The 17,578-nt window shown below is 40.4% G+C and overlaps 1 protein-coding gene across 1 annotated transcript in view; it reads right to left on the bottom strand.

The window, feature by feature from the left end:
* Nucleotides 1–17,578, bottom strand: part of LOC126095147 (acetylcholinesterase-like) — a 104,736-nt gene that overhangs the window by 48,998 nt on the left and 38,160 nt on the right. Inside the window, exons 5-6 of the mRNA XM_049909867.1 lie at nt 10,560–10,759; nt 4,947–5,112 (exon numbers count right to left, since the gene is read on the bottom strand). Of these exons, the coding sequence (XP_049765824.1) occupies nt 4,947–5,112; nt 10,560–10,759 (366 nt within the window). The remainder of the gene's footprint in view (nt 1–4,946; nt 5,113–10,559; nt 10,760–17,578) is intronic.

Here is a 17,578-nt window from a genome sequence, read left to right as displayed (position 1 = left end):
TTTCCCTGTCACTGACGCCTCGTTTGATGCATCGCGAGCCAGAGCTTATGACATTGGCTGACGCGAAATAGAAATTAAAGAATTCCAAGCAATGTTAAGAACCAAATATGCGGGTTTTGGGAGAAAACAGGAAATAGTCATTCATGCTCAACAAATGGATCATGCTGTGGTCAATTTGGAAACAAACGATATAAAAATCTACTGTAAAACTTTGGACGGAGGGTTGGGACATTTATAAGAAAGGTTCGGTAACTTGAACTCTGTTATTTTTGGAACTTTTAAGTGTAGATGATTCTGAGCCACATAAACGGTGTTACCCAGAACTTGCACACAATCAGAGAAGTTGCAGCATTAGAAAATTGTAGCGAAATGCAGGAAGATCTGCAGCGGATAGGCACTTGGTGCAGGGAGTGGCAACTGACCCTTAACATAGACAAATGTAATGTATTGCGAATACATAGAAAGAAGGATCCTTTATTGTATGATTATATGATAGCGGAACAAACACTGGTAGCAGTTACTTCTGTAAAATATCTGGGAGTATGCGTGCGGAACGATTTGAAGTGGAATGATCATATAAAATTAATTGTTGGTAAGGCGGGTGCCAGGTTGAGATTCATTGGGAGAGTCCTTAGAAAATGTAGTCCATCAACAAAGGAGGTGGCTTACAAAACACTCGTTCGACCTATACTTGAGTATTGCTCATCAGTGTGGGATCCGTACCAGATCGGGTTGACGGAGGAGATAGAGAAGATCCAAAGAAGAGCGGCGCGTTTCGTCACAGGGTTATTTGGTAACCGTGATAGCGTTACGGAGATGTTTAACAAACTCAAGTGGCGGACTCTGCAAGAGAGGCGCTCTGCATCGCGGTGTAGCTTGCTCGCCAGGTTTCGAGAGGGTGCGTTTCTGGATGAGGTATCGAATATATTGCTTCCCCCTACTTATACCTCCCGAGGAGATCACGAATGTAAAATTAGAGAGATTAGAGCGCGCACAGAGGCTTTCAGACAGTCGTTCTTCCCGCGAACCATACGCGACTGGAACAGGAAAGGGAGATAATGACAGTGGCACGTAAAGTGCCCTCCGCCACACACCGTTGGGTGGCTTGCGGAGTATAAATGTAGATGTAGATGTAGAAATCATTACCTGATTCCTATGGCTCTTTTTTTCCTGTTTAAGATCGAGCTGGTGGATGTGTACATTTTAAGAAAAATGTATCAATAAAGCGTTGATGACTTATTGAATTGTATTGTTAAATGACTCTAGCCTCCATACTGTGAAATTACAAATTTTTTTTTTTTACTATTGCTGTATCCAGTGCCGAGGGCAGGAGGAGCAATTCAGCCACAAGAAGGATAAAAAACTATGTACGTAGCTCACAAACTCAAAAACAGTTTACAGTCTTACCTCTCAACTTGAAAGCAAATCCTGCGGCAACTGAGGCCTCAGTTCTGGTAGTCAAACAGTTTGTCAGAAGGGCAGTTTCATATTTTTTTTAAATATTTTATTGTTTTGCAACTGCTTCCTTAATGAAACGTTCAGTACACGCCCCTGCTGCACATAATGCTTCTGACAAGGGGATCAATAGCTTCACACACCACCCACTGCTTCGAATACAGTTACACTACTTAGCTGACAGTATACACCAATAATGACGAGTTTCGCTGTTGTTTACATTGACGTACAGATTTCGAATCTTTTTCCCCATGAGGATCGCTGTGCCATTTGCTTGTATCCCAAGAAGAGTATCATCCACACAGAAGAAGCTATGCTTGCAACATTTTGCTCGGGGACTAATGGAGAATGACCAGCTGAGAGAGAGCTCGCTCTAGTCAGGAGTTACCGCTCCGAAACTTTCAGAACCATCTGCATGTGCAGTGTGTAACAGGTATAAGTGCAGATATTTTTATGTGTGGTACCTTAATGTGTACACACACCAGGGTAACGGCTGTTCTTTCTCTGCATGGAACAGTATTCCCACAAACGCGTCTAAAACCACAGAAACTGATGTTCTTTGCTAGGTCGTAACTACACCACTAAGTGGACTACGCCCGTTAGTATAGACTAACCGTTTTGCGTACATGCAACCACACTACAACGTCTGACCTGCTACCCAGGGGAAAGTAATCACTAATCGTTTGCTCTTGCCACGTGTACTTCGAGGTACTAACCAACCTAAAAATATGCTAATCCTAATAGCAATAATTATTATTAGGGAGCAAATGAAGTGAATACTGATGTAATGTTGTTCAGTACACTGTCCTCAGCCATCAATAAAATTATCTGCGCTTACCCCCGTTATATTCAGTATTAAGGTGAAGATACGTCTCGGAAGGGCTGATATACTCCATCCTCGAGACAAATTCTACTTCCCAGCAGCTTTCAATTTTTGTATTTTGCATTAAGAAACTCACTGAGACGCCCAGCTTAACCAGCAGGACAGGACAGGTAGTTTAAATTGTGGAAAGGGGCCAAAATAAGGGGCTGTCAGTTACACTCGAACATAAAAGTTTATTATTTGATAAAACATTACAAGAGCCTAAAAAAATTTTTTAAGAACACAGCTTTAATCTTTGGGACTTAATTACCGGCTGAAAGCCACTTTAATTTCAAAACGGCTGAAAGCCAATAACTTAAAACGCAAGCATAATCGGAAATTTAAAAGCAAGCCTTATCTTACAACATTTCTTTATTTAGGCTGAAGGCCCAAAGAATGTGAGATTTTCAGAGCAAATAATTTGAATTCAAAATCGGCTGAAATCCCAACACTTAAGGCTAAACAACATTAAATTTTAAAAAAAAGCAAAGGCCTTACGTAATACAGTTCTTAATTAGGCAAAACGCAACCAAAACAGAAATTTAAAAAGCAAAGCATTATCATAAAATTGTTCTTTAGTTAGGCTGAAGGCCCAAAGAATCAGACACTTCAAGAGCAAACAAATTAAATTCAAATCGGCTGAAGGCCTAACACTTAAAGCGCCATAACGTTAATTTTTTTAAATACCAAAGGCCGCCATAACGTTAATTTTTTTAAATACCAAAGGCCTTACGTAAAACAGTTCTTTAATGTAGGCTGAAGGCTTTAAGAGCAAAACAACTCAAACTCAAAATCGGCTGAAGGCCCAACACTTAAAATTCAACAGCATTAAAACCTTTAAAGTGCTAAAGGTCTTACGTGAAACAATTCTTTAAATTAGGCTGAAGGTCTAAAGAATCTTACGCCTTAAGAGCAAATCAACCTTAATTTTAAAAAATCGGCTAGAAGCAATACAAGTGCAAATAACAAGAACAAATAAAAAATGCAGTACACCCAAGGGCGCACAGATGTTCGAGGGTCGGCCTGGAATTCAAACACTAACGCTCGCTTAGGTGAGACAGGCAGTCGAGCCGACCATTCACGATCTGACGACTGCCCAACCAACCGACAGTTAACGGACCCGCTGACAGGATAACTTCCACCTCACCCAACCAGAGCACAACAGGGAGTTCAACAGAACGACGTAGAAGATATTGGCGCCCACAACCAATCATACACGGAGCTGTCAAACTACACACCGTGCTGGACAGCAACAACAACAAAAAATGGTTCAATTGGCTCTGAGCACTATGGGACTCAACATCTGAGGTCATCAGTCCCCTAGAACTTAGAACTACTTAAACCTAACTAACCTAAGGACATCACACACATCTATGCCCGAGGCAGGATTCGAACCTGCGACCTTAGCAGTCACGCGGTTCCGGACTGAAGTGCCTAGAACCGCGCGGCCACCACGGCCGGCAGAGCAACAACACGATGAGGAAACTACGCTGCCTGAAATTAACGTCAACGGCCAGGGCAGGTAACCGGAATGTTAATGACCACAATGCAGAAGATTCCGTTGGTGTACTTCAATTCAAATAACCAAATACAGTGAAACTCCACCGGAGAGTGGCTAGAATTTTCCAACTTGGAAACCACGTCGTTGCTCATGGGAACATCCCAACAACCGACAACGAACTCCAAACGACACAATGTGAACAATCTTGACTTGCTGGTAGGTTGAATCAGGGTCGGTGAGCCAAGGACCTCGTAGCAATGGGAACAGCACCACACACTCCGACATGCGTAGAGACCGCCAGCGGCCTCGGCCAAACTACATCCCGCGGAGAATTCTTCGCTGCTCCACGCCAACCGACCGACTGGTCGCACACCGCCCAGCCGGAAACTATAAGCGCCAGATCAAAGATAGTCCAAGGTGCGAATATCGATACACACCGCTGCTGCCACCCGCGGAAGGAGAGGATAACAGCACAATCGCGATAACCGCGGGAGACTACACAGAATCGCAACGAAGGTTTAATCCAGCGCATAGCATGAGCCAGCCAAGGCTCATTCACATTTACGATAAAATGCAGTACGACTGACCGGAATAATGACTGGAACTTGAGTTCTTGACTACAGTCAGTAATGAGTAACTCGAGCGTGAGCCCACAGTCCCACACCCACTCACCCACCCACCCACCCATCCACACACACACACACACACACACACACACACACACACAAAAGAGATCAATACAGAGACGGAGCCCAAGTTCTGACTGAGGAAGGATGGGGAAGGAAATCAGCTCTCCCTTTTCAAAGGGACGTTCCCAGCATCCGCCACAAGCAATTTAAACATGCGGATGATGGAACAGAAATAATTCAAACAGCCGTCGTCCCGAACACGCACACAAGCATGACGTGATTTGTTCAGCTGAAAGAGTATAGATTACAACTTTCCCAGTACACTGCAGTAAATCAGTCACTTACTTCTTGTCATGAGAGGTTATTTCCCTTCTTTCCTGACAGTTCTTTCATGGTGTTGTAACTTTTATCAGGCACTGTACGCAATGATTTCACAAGATGACTACAGGCGACTAACTGGAAATTTCGATAAGCGCTAGTAAGTGAAAGAGATACTCACGGTCAACGAAGATGACGCCGTCTCCTGACGTGTAGCCTTCGATGATGGGAACCTTATTGAAGCGACCACTCCTCAAGATATTGATCGGTGAGTCTGTGAGGAAGGCGCCCTCTACATCTGGTTCTATCGCTGGCAGCCAAGCTAAATGCTGGATGCGTACTTTTTCCTGCAAGAGAAGACACAGGAACTGTTAAGATACAAACATTTCTATTCGGCCGCAAACAGAGTATAATACTTCTAGAGAGCACCTCATCCGACATTCTTTTCTTGAAACCTTACGATCTTGTCGTCCGTATGTGCATACATTTTTCACCTACAAATTTGCCTAGATAGCTATAGCCGATTCCCTGAATTCCGGCTGTGGCTGAGGAGTTTGTGACAGTTGTGCAGAAGCAAGGAAGATTATGGTTTAACGTACCGTCCACATCTTAGTCTTTAGAAATGGAGTACAAGATCGGAATAATTCAAGGATGGGAAAGGAAGTCGACCGTGGCATTTGAAAGAAATCACAGAAAACCTAAATCTGGATGGCCAGATGCGGATTTGAACGACCTACCTGTTTTATATATATATATATTGCCCTTTCGTATTCGTTGAATTCACCAACTCACAAACAAAACTCCCACATTCGATACTAACATAAACCTCGTCTGAATATAGGAAAACCAGCCCGAAACAGGTAAAGGCAAAATAAATTATCATTAATAAGTGACTATCGCCTTTTTCCAACCTTTCAGCATTTGTTGTTGTTGTTGTGGTCTTCAGTCCTGAGACTGGTTTGATGCAGCTCTCCATGCTACTCTATCCTGTGCAAGCTTCTTCATCTCCCAGTACCTACTGCAACCTACATCCTTCTGAATCTGTTTAGTGTATTGATCTCTTGGTCTCCCTCTACGATTTTTACCCTCCACGCTGCCCTCCAATGCTAAATTTGTGATCCCTCGATGCCTCAGAACATGTCCTACCAACCGATCCCTTCTTCTAGTCAAGTTGTGCCACAAACTTCTCTTCTCCCCAATCCTATTCAATACCTCCTCATTAGTTACGTGATCTACCCACCTTATCTTCAGCATTCTTCTGTAGCACCACATTTCGAAAGCTTCTATTCTCTTCTTGTCCAAACTAGTTATCGTCCATGTCTCACTTCCATACATGGCTACACTCCATACAAATACTTTCAGAAACGACTTCCTGACACCTAAATCTATATTCGATGTTAACAAATTTCTCTTCTTCAGAAACGCTTTCCTTGCCATTGCCAGTCTACATTTTATATCCTCTCTACTTCGACCATCATCGGTTATTTTACTCCCTAAATAGCAAAACTCCTTTACTACTTTAAGTGTCTCATTTCCTAATCTAATTCTCTCACCATCACCCGACTTAATTTGACTACATTCCATTATCCTCGTTTTGCTTTTGTTGATGTTCATCTTATATCCTCCTTTCAAGACACTGTCCATTCCGTTCAACTGCTCTTCCAAGTCCTTTGCTGTCTCTGACAGAATTACAATGTCATCGGCGAACCTCAAAGTTTTTACTTCTTCTCCATGAATTTTAATACCTACTCCGAATTTTTCTTTTGTTTCCTTTACTGCTTGCTCAATATACAGATTGAATAACATCGGGGACAGGCTACAACCCTGTCTCACTCCTTTCCCAACCACTGCTTCCCTTTCATGCCCCTCGACTCTTATAACTGCCATCTGGTTTCTGTACAAATTGTAAATAGCCTTTCGCTCCCTGTATTTTACCCCTGCCACCTTCAGAATTTGAAAGAGAGTATTCCAGTCAACATTGTCAAAAGCTTTCTCTAAGTCTACAAATGCTAGAAACGTAGGTTTGCCTTTACTTAATCTTTCTTCCTATTAAAACTAATTCCCAGTAATACCTGTGCTAAACTGCAGCATGCTTTACAGAAGTGTTACTTCGCAAAAGTCTTCCGACTCGATGGCTGACGTTCAATGACAATTTCCAAAAACGACATCGCCACCAACCAGGGTTGCCAGATTTTGTCCGAACAAAAGCGGGATTTTTTACGGAACTTAGACAAAGTACACCTAGGCTCAAAATTCAAAATACAATGTAAGGAAGCACTGCATTTTATTTTCCTGCTCGCTTTTCAAGCTCCTTGTTAGGGTCTTCCCTTCTACCCCGTCGAGAAAATTACGAAACTGTAATCACGTAAATGAGTAATTCATCTTCATCATTAATTCAGCTTCCAATGTAACCATAGCCATTGACAAACGGTTTCTCTCAGCTCTCCAAGTGTTCCTCGTGATGCTGACAATTCTTTTTGGGCCAGTATTGGAATGAGGTATAGAAAGCACGAAACAAACAACTTTGGACAGGTTTCCACAGTTTTCGTACGGACGAAAAAATTTCATCCGCTTATTATCAAACTTCAGCTTGAAAATGATCTCCTCTTCCTTGAGAAAGGTGTTTAATTGCACAAATCCTCGTCTACAAGAAGTTCATATAGGGAAGTCACTTACATGAATTCTAAAACTGAGCAGCGTTCCACGTTAATGCAAACGGTATGAAAGCTTTGTACGCACTCTTTTCGAAGTCAAATCTTTTATCAAGAAAGTCTATACCGTGCAGTAAGTAATAGGATGCTTCTCTTTTGAATGTTTGAAACCATAAGCCATCATTTACTGACTTCAAGATGTCTGAGGATGCCACCGAGCCATAAAACTGATATTTTCTTTGTTTCAGAGAGATTCAAAAGTGTTTGTAAATCAAATAAGTCTGTTATAAGCGCATCAGCAGATCAAAGTTTTGCATTTGAGGATGAGAAATAACCACCAATGTTCATTATAAAGCCCAAATACTCGAAAATGTCTCTGAGCGTATTTGGCGCGTACTCCTGTGAGAGGAATTATGATTTAATTGGTTCGAAGTTTTTCACTCTTCCTTTCACGGTCAGAGTAAGAGAAAGCCAGCGTGTTGCGTGTTTTAAAATTTCCTGCCGTTCAGTGTCCATCCAAGCAAAAGTTCATTTTGTTCGTTGAATCTTACCGATGGGACTAATTATACATCTTAATAACAACGGCTTCTACATCAATTCAATGAGCATGTGCTGCTCGCTTTTCGGCATTATTCAAGGGATGATAGTTACATGCTGTTGCAGTCAAGTTTAGATTTTCTTTGCGTAGCTCGAAGTATATATTTTTAGTTTTTCCAAAATTAACAGAGGCGTTATCAGCAGGAAAAGCTGCTGATGTTCTTCAGTGGTAAAGATGCTGTGGTTAGCTCACTTTTTGTTCCTGGTGCAACTGTGTCAAACGTTTCATCATCACTGATATAAAATGAAATAAATTTTTACATACACTTTCTTCAAGAGAAAAAAATGTACTTTCCGAAGATTTGTGCATCCAGAATATTTATCAGATATTTTAGAATCTTGAAAAAAGTGCGCGAGAACAAACTGCTGCATCAGTCCACAGAAACATAACTACTGTTGTTTTTAACTGAGTGAACACAAAGGATGCTTCCGCAGCTTTCATCTGCGTTTTGGTGGATAATGTTTGGGTTTAGGTGTTTTCTAAAGTTATTTTCGCATCCATGAGAAACACCGAAATATGAGGAGCACACAGTACAATAAGTATTATAATCATCTTTATATTTTCGAAGCCACGACTAAACTTTATACCAGACTCCACGGAACTTAGTTTTCCACATTTGCTTCTCTTTCGGCAATGACACTTCTTTGCTTTCACTGTCTCATGTATCCATATTATCACAAAGGAAACTGCACAACACTATTCAGTTGTTCTTGCACAGAACGATTAAGCAGTGTTTATGATCAATTTCTGACTCGCTCCTCAAAAACACGGCTGTTGAGTCAGGTTTGTCAACTTAATTCTGTGACTAAAACTAAAGAAGAATTTTCAATTTCAGCAACTTTTATAAGATTGTTCCTCACTTTTAAACCCAAAATGAACATGTTAAAGCAGAGATCGCAATATTATATGAAATATTGTCCATTTTGGTGTGGTCGAGATTTTTATCTATACCGACAAGGTGTAATCGGGAATTGGATTTACAGCGGGAAATTCTGGACAATCCCGTGAAAATCGGGATACCTCGCAACCCTATACCCACCTCAAGGCACATCCATTATTAAATCACTCCTTATGTTATCTTAGCATATCCAAACCATGTTGCTGAGTGTCTCGAACTGGAAGAATGGTTCAAATGGCTCTGAGCACTATGGGACTTAACTTCTGAGGTCATCAGTCCCCCTCGAACTTAGAACTACTTAAACCTAACTAACCTAAAGACATCAAACACATCCATGCCCGAGGCAGGATTCGAATCTGCGACCGTAGCGGTCGCGCGGTCCCAGACTGTAGCGCCTAGAACCGCTCGGCCACTCCGGCCGGCGAACTGGAAGAGATTGCCTGCTTGTCGGACTCACAAACCCTCTCCAGAACTCTTCAAAGACTGCTCCAGCACTAAGTAAAATGGCTGCAAGTTTTCTATTGACAACCAGATCTGAAGTCATCCCTTAATCTTCGAACACATCTATGACATCTCTCGTTCCACTCCTTCCCTTCAGTAGAAACTGTAAAACTAAATATCCATCAACATTCCAACAAAATCCATGTTCACCTACACACAACGTGTTATGTCACCGCATGAAAAATTCCGCTTTCCCGTGCTTTGCAGAATCTCTTCATCACAATTGCCTACGTAAACGGATTTTGGAAATCCAGTGAGAGAAAACTAATGTTGTAAAATAAATGATTGAATTTTTCACAGTATGTATCCCGTAGCGTCGAGGTGTATACCCTTACAAAGTATTCCGTACTCGTTACTTTCGATATTGAATCTCATTATGTATATATTAGTTTGTTCTTGACAATCCCATGACTAGGTATCACAGTCGACACAAATTGCATTAACTTTATTGCATGCATCTTCTCTGGAAAAAAATTAAAAAATCACTGTTAGCTTCTTTTCCAGTACATGAGGATTTCACTGAACGATGAGAATGTATACTTAATTATGGTCAATGTGAACTCGTATGAATTCTATAATGAGTCGTTGTGCAGTATAACTAATCTCTTCACACAGTGCGGGTCACAAATCAATTTTACATTCTAAGGTATCTCGAACTGACTGCTGTCTGCGACCTAACAGTCCCACACAAGTGACTCAAGTCATATGCTGCTCGCGCACTGCGGTTGAATTACATGAGTAACGAATCGAATATTCTCGACTCGATCCGAACCGGACACGAACTGCATGCGGGAAAGAAAACGTGGGGAGTGACAAATGTGTTCGGTACTCTTTGTCACTTGGTCAGCTGAGTCTAAAAAGTCTGAGGAATACGAAACCTACCGAGTAGCCAGAAGCTGTGCGCAGGGAAGGAAAGCATGCAAGTAACGAAACTTTTCCGTTATTCAGGGTCTGCTGACGATAAGAAACTGGAGGAATATGAAAACTGCCGACTCGGCGCGAGTTGTGTAGAACAGCGAGTGGGGAAGGAAACATATGAGTAATGAAACGTTTCAGGCAGTAACTAAACGGTACCTCGAGTCTCGTAACAAATTTTACATCAGTAATGAATGCAAACGATATCCATCAGCTCCAGACGGAACCCACCGCATCTGTGATGACGTCGTCATTGTGGCTTACGAGGTCGGCCGCGTCCTGTGCCAGCAGGAAGTCGAGCAGCTGTCGGGAGTCGTTGGTGGAGAGGCCGAGAACCTCCCCCAGCCGGAAGGCCTTCCCCCTCGCGTCCGCCATGATGCCCCACGGGCTAATGGCGTCTCCGCTCTGGATTGTCAGTCCCTGGAACAGGCCTGCAGGCACAACGGCGATCAGAAGCCTCCCAGTCACTCCTAATTGCACTGCCTGGAAAAAGAGATCAAGCAAGCAGAAGACATGGTTGTATGTCATACATTTACACACCGTCAGAGGGATCGTAAATGATTAAAGCAGCAATTCTCTGTGAGAGGCAGAAGATCCTCCAATGTCCATTAGCGTTGTTCATATTTACTATTATAAAGAGGTCTGGTAGGGTATGTAAGCAGCATAAACAGCGTTGGAAATTGAATGATCACTGTGAAGGAGATGGGGATGCTGTGTTCTCATATCACACACCATTAACAGCACCTGACAGGGTTTGGATTTCGATTTGGCCAGATGGTCGAATCGTGCAGCATTTGGATTTGGGAGGCGTTCAGATGTGGCAGTGGCCAACGATAGAGTACGAGGGAACAACGTGGGGGCAGGCTTACTCGTCATCATCGTACCAGTTGACCACGTCTGACCGCTACAAAGGAGAACGTCGTGTTGTGCACCTACATCTTAATTCTAGACATCTCTGTCTGTCATCAGAGAACAAATAACAGAGTCCCTGCATCATCCTGTATCATCCTGCGCATTTGGTCTGCCACTAACAGCAGCCAAACTAGGGAACTACCATCACAAGTCTAGACTGCCGCAAGACAAACGGCTGCATTTTGAGTGGTTCTGTGACCGGGAATCATGGATGGTGTCGCATTGCATTCAAAAAGTAACCGTCATTCTTCACTACTCCCAGTGTCGTCAGTGAGTGTGGCATTCACCATGGGCAAAGTCCCATTCCTCCAAAGTTTTGGAGAGGTGCAGCGGAGTTACTGCCAGCGTAATAGTGTCGGGTCATCAGGTTTCACTTTGGATCACAGATGATAATTATATGTATGCATTGCAACTGTTCGTTGCACATTTTTGACACGGTTTTCACGTTTTCGGAAATACCATTTTTGACAGTGTTAGAATGATTTGAAAAAAGTTCTCGGCCCGAAACTAGTCATCGAGTGAATAAAAAAAAGTAAAATTTGCAACTTTCTCTTGCTGTCTTATGTGATTGTGTGGCTTAGTGAAGGGCAAAAAAAAAAAAAAAAAAAAAAAAAAAAAAAAAAAAAAAAAAAAATTTAAACCTGGGGCACTGAAGTAAAAGGTGTATCACCGTTCACGATTCTGAGCAGTGGGGCAAAGCGGGGAAGGATCGCCACGTAAAAGATGTCGACGGCTAAAAAGACGGTGCCCAATCCGGAGTCTAGTTACCTCCTCCCGACAACAAGACCGGGAGGAAGAGGTCCGAGCACAGGGAAGAATTTTTATGTCCCGTAATTTATTATCTGGAAGTGCAGACTAATGTGAGTGCCATAAAGAGGCACACGACGACATAAAATTCTCTGTAGATCGGCAATGGGAACCATGCGAACAGTATTAAGGATACAGTCATTTTCTACTAAATAAATCAAATCTGTAAACGTATGAAACGTCCCCTTAGAAAAATTTTACACGACTGTGCTTAACCTGACACACAATATTTTTTAGCGCAACGCAATCTGACTTTCAATAACCCCTACAAAACAATGGCCCTGACTAACATTAAACTATACCTTTCACAAATAACTTACCTCACAAAAATCTTCATTACTCGAACTACTGCAATACAGCGAGCGCCACTATTGCCAGCTAAATAAAAGATTCAAACTACAGAAGGCACTAACTACTGATAGGGATAGTTAGCAAATGAAAGATATTAATAGAGAACAAACAATGTATTTACCTTAATAGTCATAATATATATATAGCAGTTCATGACAAATTACAAAACTCCGCCATCTCTCTCCCCACATCCACCACTGCTGGCGGCTCACCTCCAACTGTGCAACGCTACGCGCTGTTCACATCCAGCTGCCGCTGCCCAACACTACAATGGCAGACAACAATGCAAACTAGCCACAGGCTGCACACAGCACAGCCAGTGATTTTCATACAGAGCGCTACGTAACGTTGCCAATAAGAAAATATAAACAGCCTACTTACATAGCCCCCATGCTCCCCACAAAAAATTTTACAAATTGTTTTGGCCAGTGGCCAATAATGATTTGATAAAATTTTTCATAATTACACTAACAAAGATATCCAATGCACACACTTATTGATACAATGTTGGTCAAAAGCTAAAATTTTCTCACAGTCCATAAAGACAGTCCTGATCATTCATCATAATAGTAATTACAGTTTTTTTTTCACAAAGTCTCATTAGTAAAAAAAATTGCACACAGAAGTAGTGGATTTCCATGCAGTCTTGAAGAAGTAGTGATGTCCTTCCAACGGAAAGACAGTGCTGACTCTTGACATGCTGACAGGTAATGGGCCACAATGGAGCAAACCCACAGCAGAGTCATTCGAAGTTCTGACGAATATTGGTAGGTAGGTCATCACAGAGCAGACCCACTGTAGTCCTGGTAGAAATAATGGTACTGGTGAGTCATCAAAGATGCAGACCCACTGTAGTCCATCCAGAAATAATGGTATTGGTGAGTCATCAAAGATGCAGACCCACTGTAGTCCAAGTAGAGACGGCCAGCAGCCATCTGTTGCGACTGTGCAGGTGCACATTCACCTTCGAAGAGTCTTGCGGAGAATATAGCAAGTCCAAAAACCACCACTTGTGCACTCACAAAGTTTTTGGAATTGTCCTTAGAACCAGCAATGCTGTTATCGAGTCCCTTGCTGAATTATTAACACACGTGCAAACACTAACAGTCCCTACTTCTCACATATTGTCCATATACTAGGACCATCAGAAATGTGTGCAGTGAAATGAATGCTTACAAGTTATATAATTTTATGAACTGCTGTCAATTACAATTTTATAGCAGAAGAATACAATAACAAAGGTACAAAATACATCATTAAAAACATAACAATACAGATAACATTTGTAGTACAGGCTTTACAACAGAATAGAAATAAACATATACATCAGTGTTACAGCAATTATGACATAAGTACATACATAAAAGATCAGAATAACTTTCGAAACATCAACTTCACACATGAGCAACAAAACAGAATAAATAATGTCTCAACATCTTTACAAAGTAAATAACATAGTATTAGAAAAATTCTACAACATAGCTCTCATCAGCTAAACACATAAAGGCAGGAAAAACACAAATACACAAGGGTACACAGACATATAGAGGGATGACACAAAAGGAAAGGACAGGGTTTGTTTTACTGCAGTATTTTGCATGGAGATCTCCCTTTGTTCATCATTATTCCCAAAAGTACTATCTAAGCCTGCTTTCTGTATTCTGTTCACATCCTCTTTCAAAATAGTTTTTCTCCACTGTACACTACTTTTTTTTTTTTTGGCCAAACCATTTTCTTATATCTTCTCAATGCATTTCTACCAATTCATCATAGTTAGTTTCTTATATAGTCTACCCCCTCTTAAGCTAACTTAAAGCTAATGAGCTCACATGCTAGAATAACGGACGAGGCAATGCAGCAGCATAAAATAATTAACACAAACATCAATGACAAAAAATTCAAATTGTCAAAGCAATTGCAGTACTACAACTAATATAAGGCACTGTGCAGCAAACAAGAAAAATAAAACAATAGTAACTTATACCTAAACATGACATAGCTCAAGCAGAAAAAATATTACAGTAAAAACAACAATGCAGATGAGGAAAATGTATATTCACATCTTAATGTCTATGTAATTAAACTGGTGCACCACAAAAACTAATTCTACAAAAAATTACCAAGTACTTGAAAAGAAAATTATATATGCAGTTATTGTTATCAGTCCCTTCTTATTGCTCTTTCCATCCCAAGAGCTCCTTTTTCGAAGAATGTGGATTATAAAATAATTATTTAATAGATCTGTTGACAGAAAGTGTTCACATTAGCAAATGCATTTAAGTTTATTTTATAAAACCAATGCTGCAACACAGCTGGAAAACAGATATCAAATGAAATAAACAATTACGCAAACCAAAGCATAAAAACATCATTCAATAGCTATGTGGCATTTCATAAGTCAGTAGCTCTCAACTCTCGTAGAAAGACACTTGTCATAATCAGGTGTGCAGATGTACGAATATTTCCCATCAATTCATAAGCATTTCAGTAATTAGCACAAAGTATGAGTAATCATATGTTTTCAAGTAATGAGCGTGTCGCATTTGCAATATTTTCTCTAAAGGAATGTCAATGGCGAGGATAATGGCCTCCCTTTTTTTTCACCTAATGGCTTTCTTTTGTCAGACGACTACCTCTCAGCTGGGCGCCCAAAACGCATTACGTGCAGGTGGTCACTCAACTTTCTTACAGAAATATTTACGACAGCAGTTTCCGCTACAGTGACAGTCTCATATAAAAATATTTCACAGGTCAAGAATTTGCGTTGCAAATGTGTAGAAACAAAATCTTATGAATATAACAGTGTCCAAAAAATTTTCGCCGGCATTGTGATATATTCACGCATTTACACACATTTCATAACTCTTAAAGTACGATTCTTGGTTTCCAACATCCTTTTTCACAAGTCAAGAGTCCCTAAACACTACTTATTATTCCTTACCTTATTCGTCAACACTTCTTCAATATTTCATCATAACATACGTAGCATAATCAAATAACTCATATAGCATTAGCTTATTGATCATAAACATACCTCAACAGCATAATACACATCGTCGTTGTAAAAATAACATCATAACACCTCAGTCAAATCTCAAAAACGTCGTAGCTTCCTGCAATAATTTCAAAACCTAAAGAAAATTCTCTGCTCATTTCAATAGTGTCATCTACATCAAACGTACTTTAAAAATCATGATCTCATACCAAATACATCATTCAAAGTTCTCATTGTATCACAATGGTTCCGAAAAAATATGAAGAGTTCACACAGTACAGACAAAATACAATTTCATAAGTGTGAAGTTACCCAACTGTGTAATTGTGTAAACATCTGTCACTGACGTAGTAAAAAAGTTTGTTTCTCTGTTAAATGATCAGATAGCTGTGTAATTTATGTGTTAGAGAAATATGGTACCAATGTGTTAAATTGTATAAGCAAATACCATATTAGCTAGGGCTCCTTGTGCTTGCCAAACACATGGTACACAAAGTAGGCGTGTACCCCCCTGAGGTTTAATGTAATTATACCCTCAAGTGTTACAGATTACAGCAATGGAATGAAATGTATCACAGAAAACTTTCTTTGTATTTCAAAAATCTTGAAAAATAAATGGTTTAAGTACAAAATTAAGCACTCAAATGCGTGTCCTGTAGCGCTAAATGTGCATCTTGCTGTAAGATAATCTCTGTGGAAGTGTCGTAGTTATCGTCCTCCGAAAGCTAAGTTCTGCAGAAGTCGATGTACTTACCTCATGATAAACAAAAGTTAAATGCTTTGCGTATAGATATCTTAGTTATTACGCTTATTGTTGTGATGAAGAAAGTACTGTGCTGTAACGTATTGTTGTGCTACAGAAAATGCTGTCTCATTGTAGCTGTACCACAAACGTTACTACTAAAACATGTTTTACTTTCCAGAATAATACAGAAAAACTGTGCAGATATAAAACAGATACACCGCAAGAGCAATATTGTAAATTGTCACTCATTAGTAGCGTCGTGATAAAATCGTGTAGCTGTCACATAAACTAACCACTGTGTCATCGTTAATCTCACCGAATGTACTACAAATAAAGAGTATCTTTTCAAGTAAACCAAAACGTTGCATTAAAATCTCATTAGCAGTATATGTTCTAAGTATGTAAGCCTTATAGTCGTTATGCAATCGTGCAACTAACAAGCAAGAATGTACACACACAATAACACTGTGTCGTCTGTTCGCAATAACAATGCATTCGTAATTTCTGTTTGAATAAGTTCTCTTGGTCCTTGACTGGATATTTAACTTTAAACATTGTTGCATGGTAACAGTTTCTAAAGCATACTAGTAACGTGAAGTGAAACGTTGTATGTCAAAGACAAAGTTAAAAAGCAGATTATCTTTCAATAAACGGTTTTACATGTGAAATGTGGTGTAAACCTTTACTCTTCCTAGTACGCAGAGTTTCAACTTCAACGCAATTATCATGTGGTATACGTCGGATTCTGTAAGGTCCATTGTAAACTAGAAAGAATTTGTGACTCAAGTGTTTCTTCTTATGTGACAATGAATGAGCTTTAATGAGAACTTTCTGACCAATATATAATTTCTTTGCATTTGCTTTACCATGTAGTTTTCTCCTTTTGTCTGCTGCAGATTTTATATTTTTAAGAGCCAAATGAATTATGTCTTTGTGTCGATGTTTACGTGTATTCGGGAAAGGTATAAGCTCTCTGATTCTGTTCGGTGGTTCTTCATTCTTCAGTACAAGAGTAGGTGGTAAAGCAGTGGAATCATGAGGCATTTCATTCAGCACATTTTGAAATAAGTGTAAATATCTGTCCCAATGCTGATGCTTTCTGTGACAATAAAGTCTGCAAAGCTTATTGATTTCTTTCATAATCCGTTCAGACGGGTTACAATGTGGTGAGTACAATGAAATAAAAACAGGTTTGATTTTATGGTTCCGAAGCATGCGTGACCAAACAGCAGATCTGAATTGTGGTCCGTTATCTGAAATGACTTTACTGACGTGTCCAACTTCACATAAGAAATTTTTAACAAAGGCGTTGGATACAGACCGTCCAGTGGCATTACGTAACGGTGTGAAAGAAACAAAGTTTGAAGTAAGTTCAACAGCGACTAGAACGTACGAAAATCCATTCGATGTTCTGACAAGGGGTCCCAAGAGATCAACAGC

Source organism: Schistocerca cancellata, chromosome 8 (genome assembly GCF_023864275.1).
Source record: "Schistocerca cancellata isolate TAMUIC-IGC-003103 chromosome 8, iqSchCanc2.1, whole genome shotgun sequence".
Classification (NCBI taxonomy): Eukaryota; Metazoa; Arthropoda; class Insecta; order Orthoptera; family Acrididae; genus Schistocerca; species Schistocerca cancellata.
The sequence above is the reverse complement of the archived record's forward strand: the minus strand, read 5'-3'. Positions and strand labels throughout refer to the sequence as shown.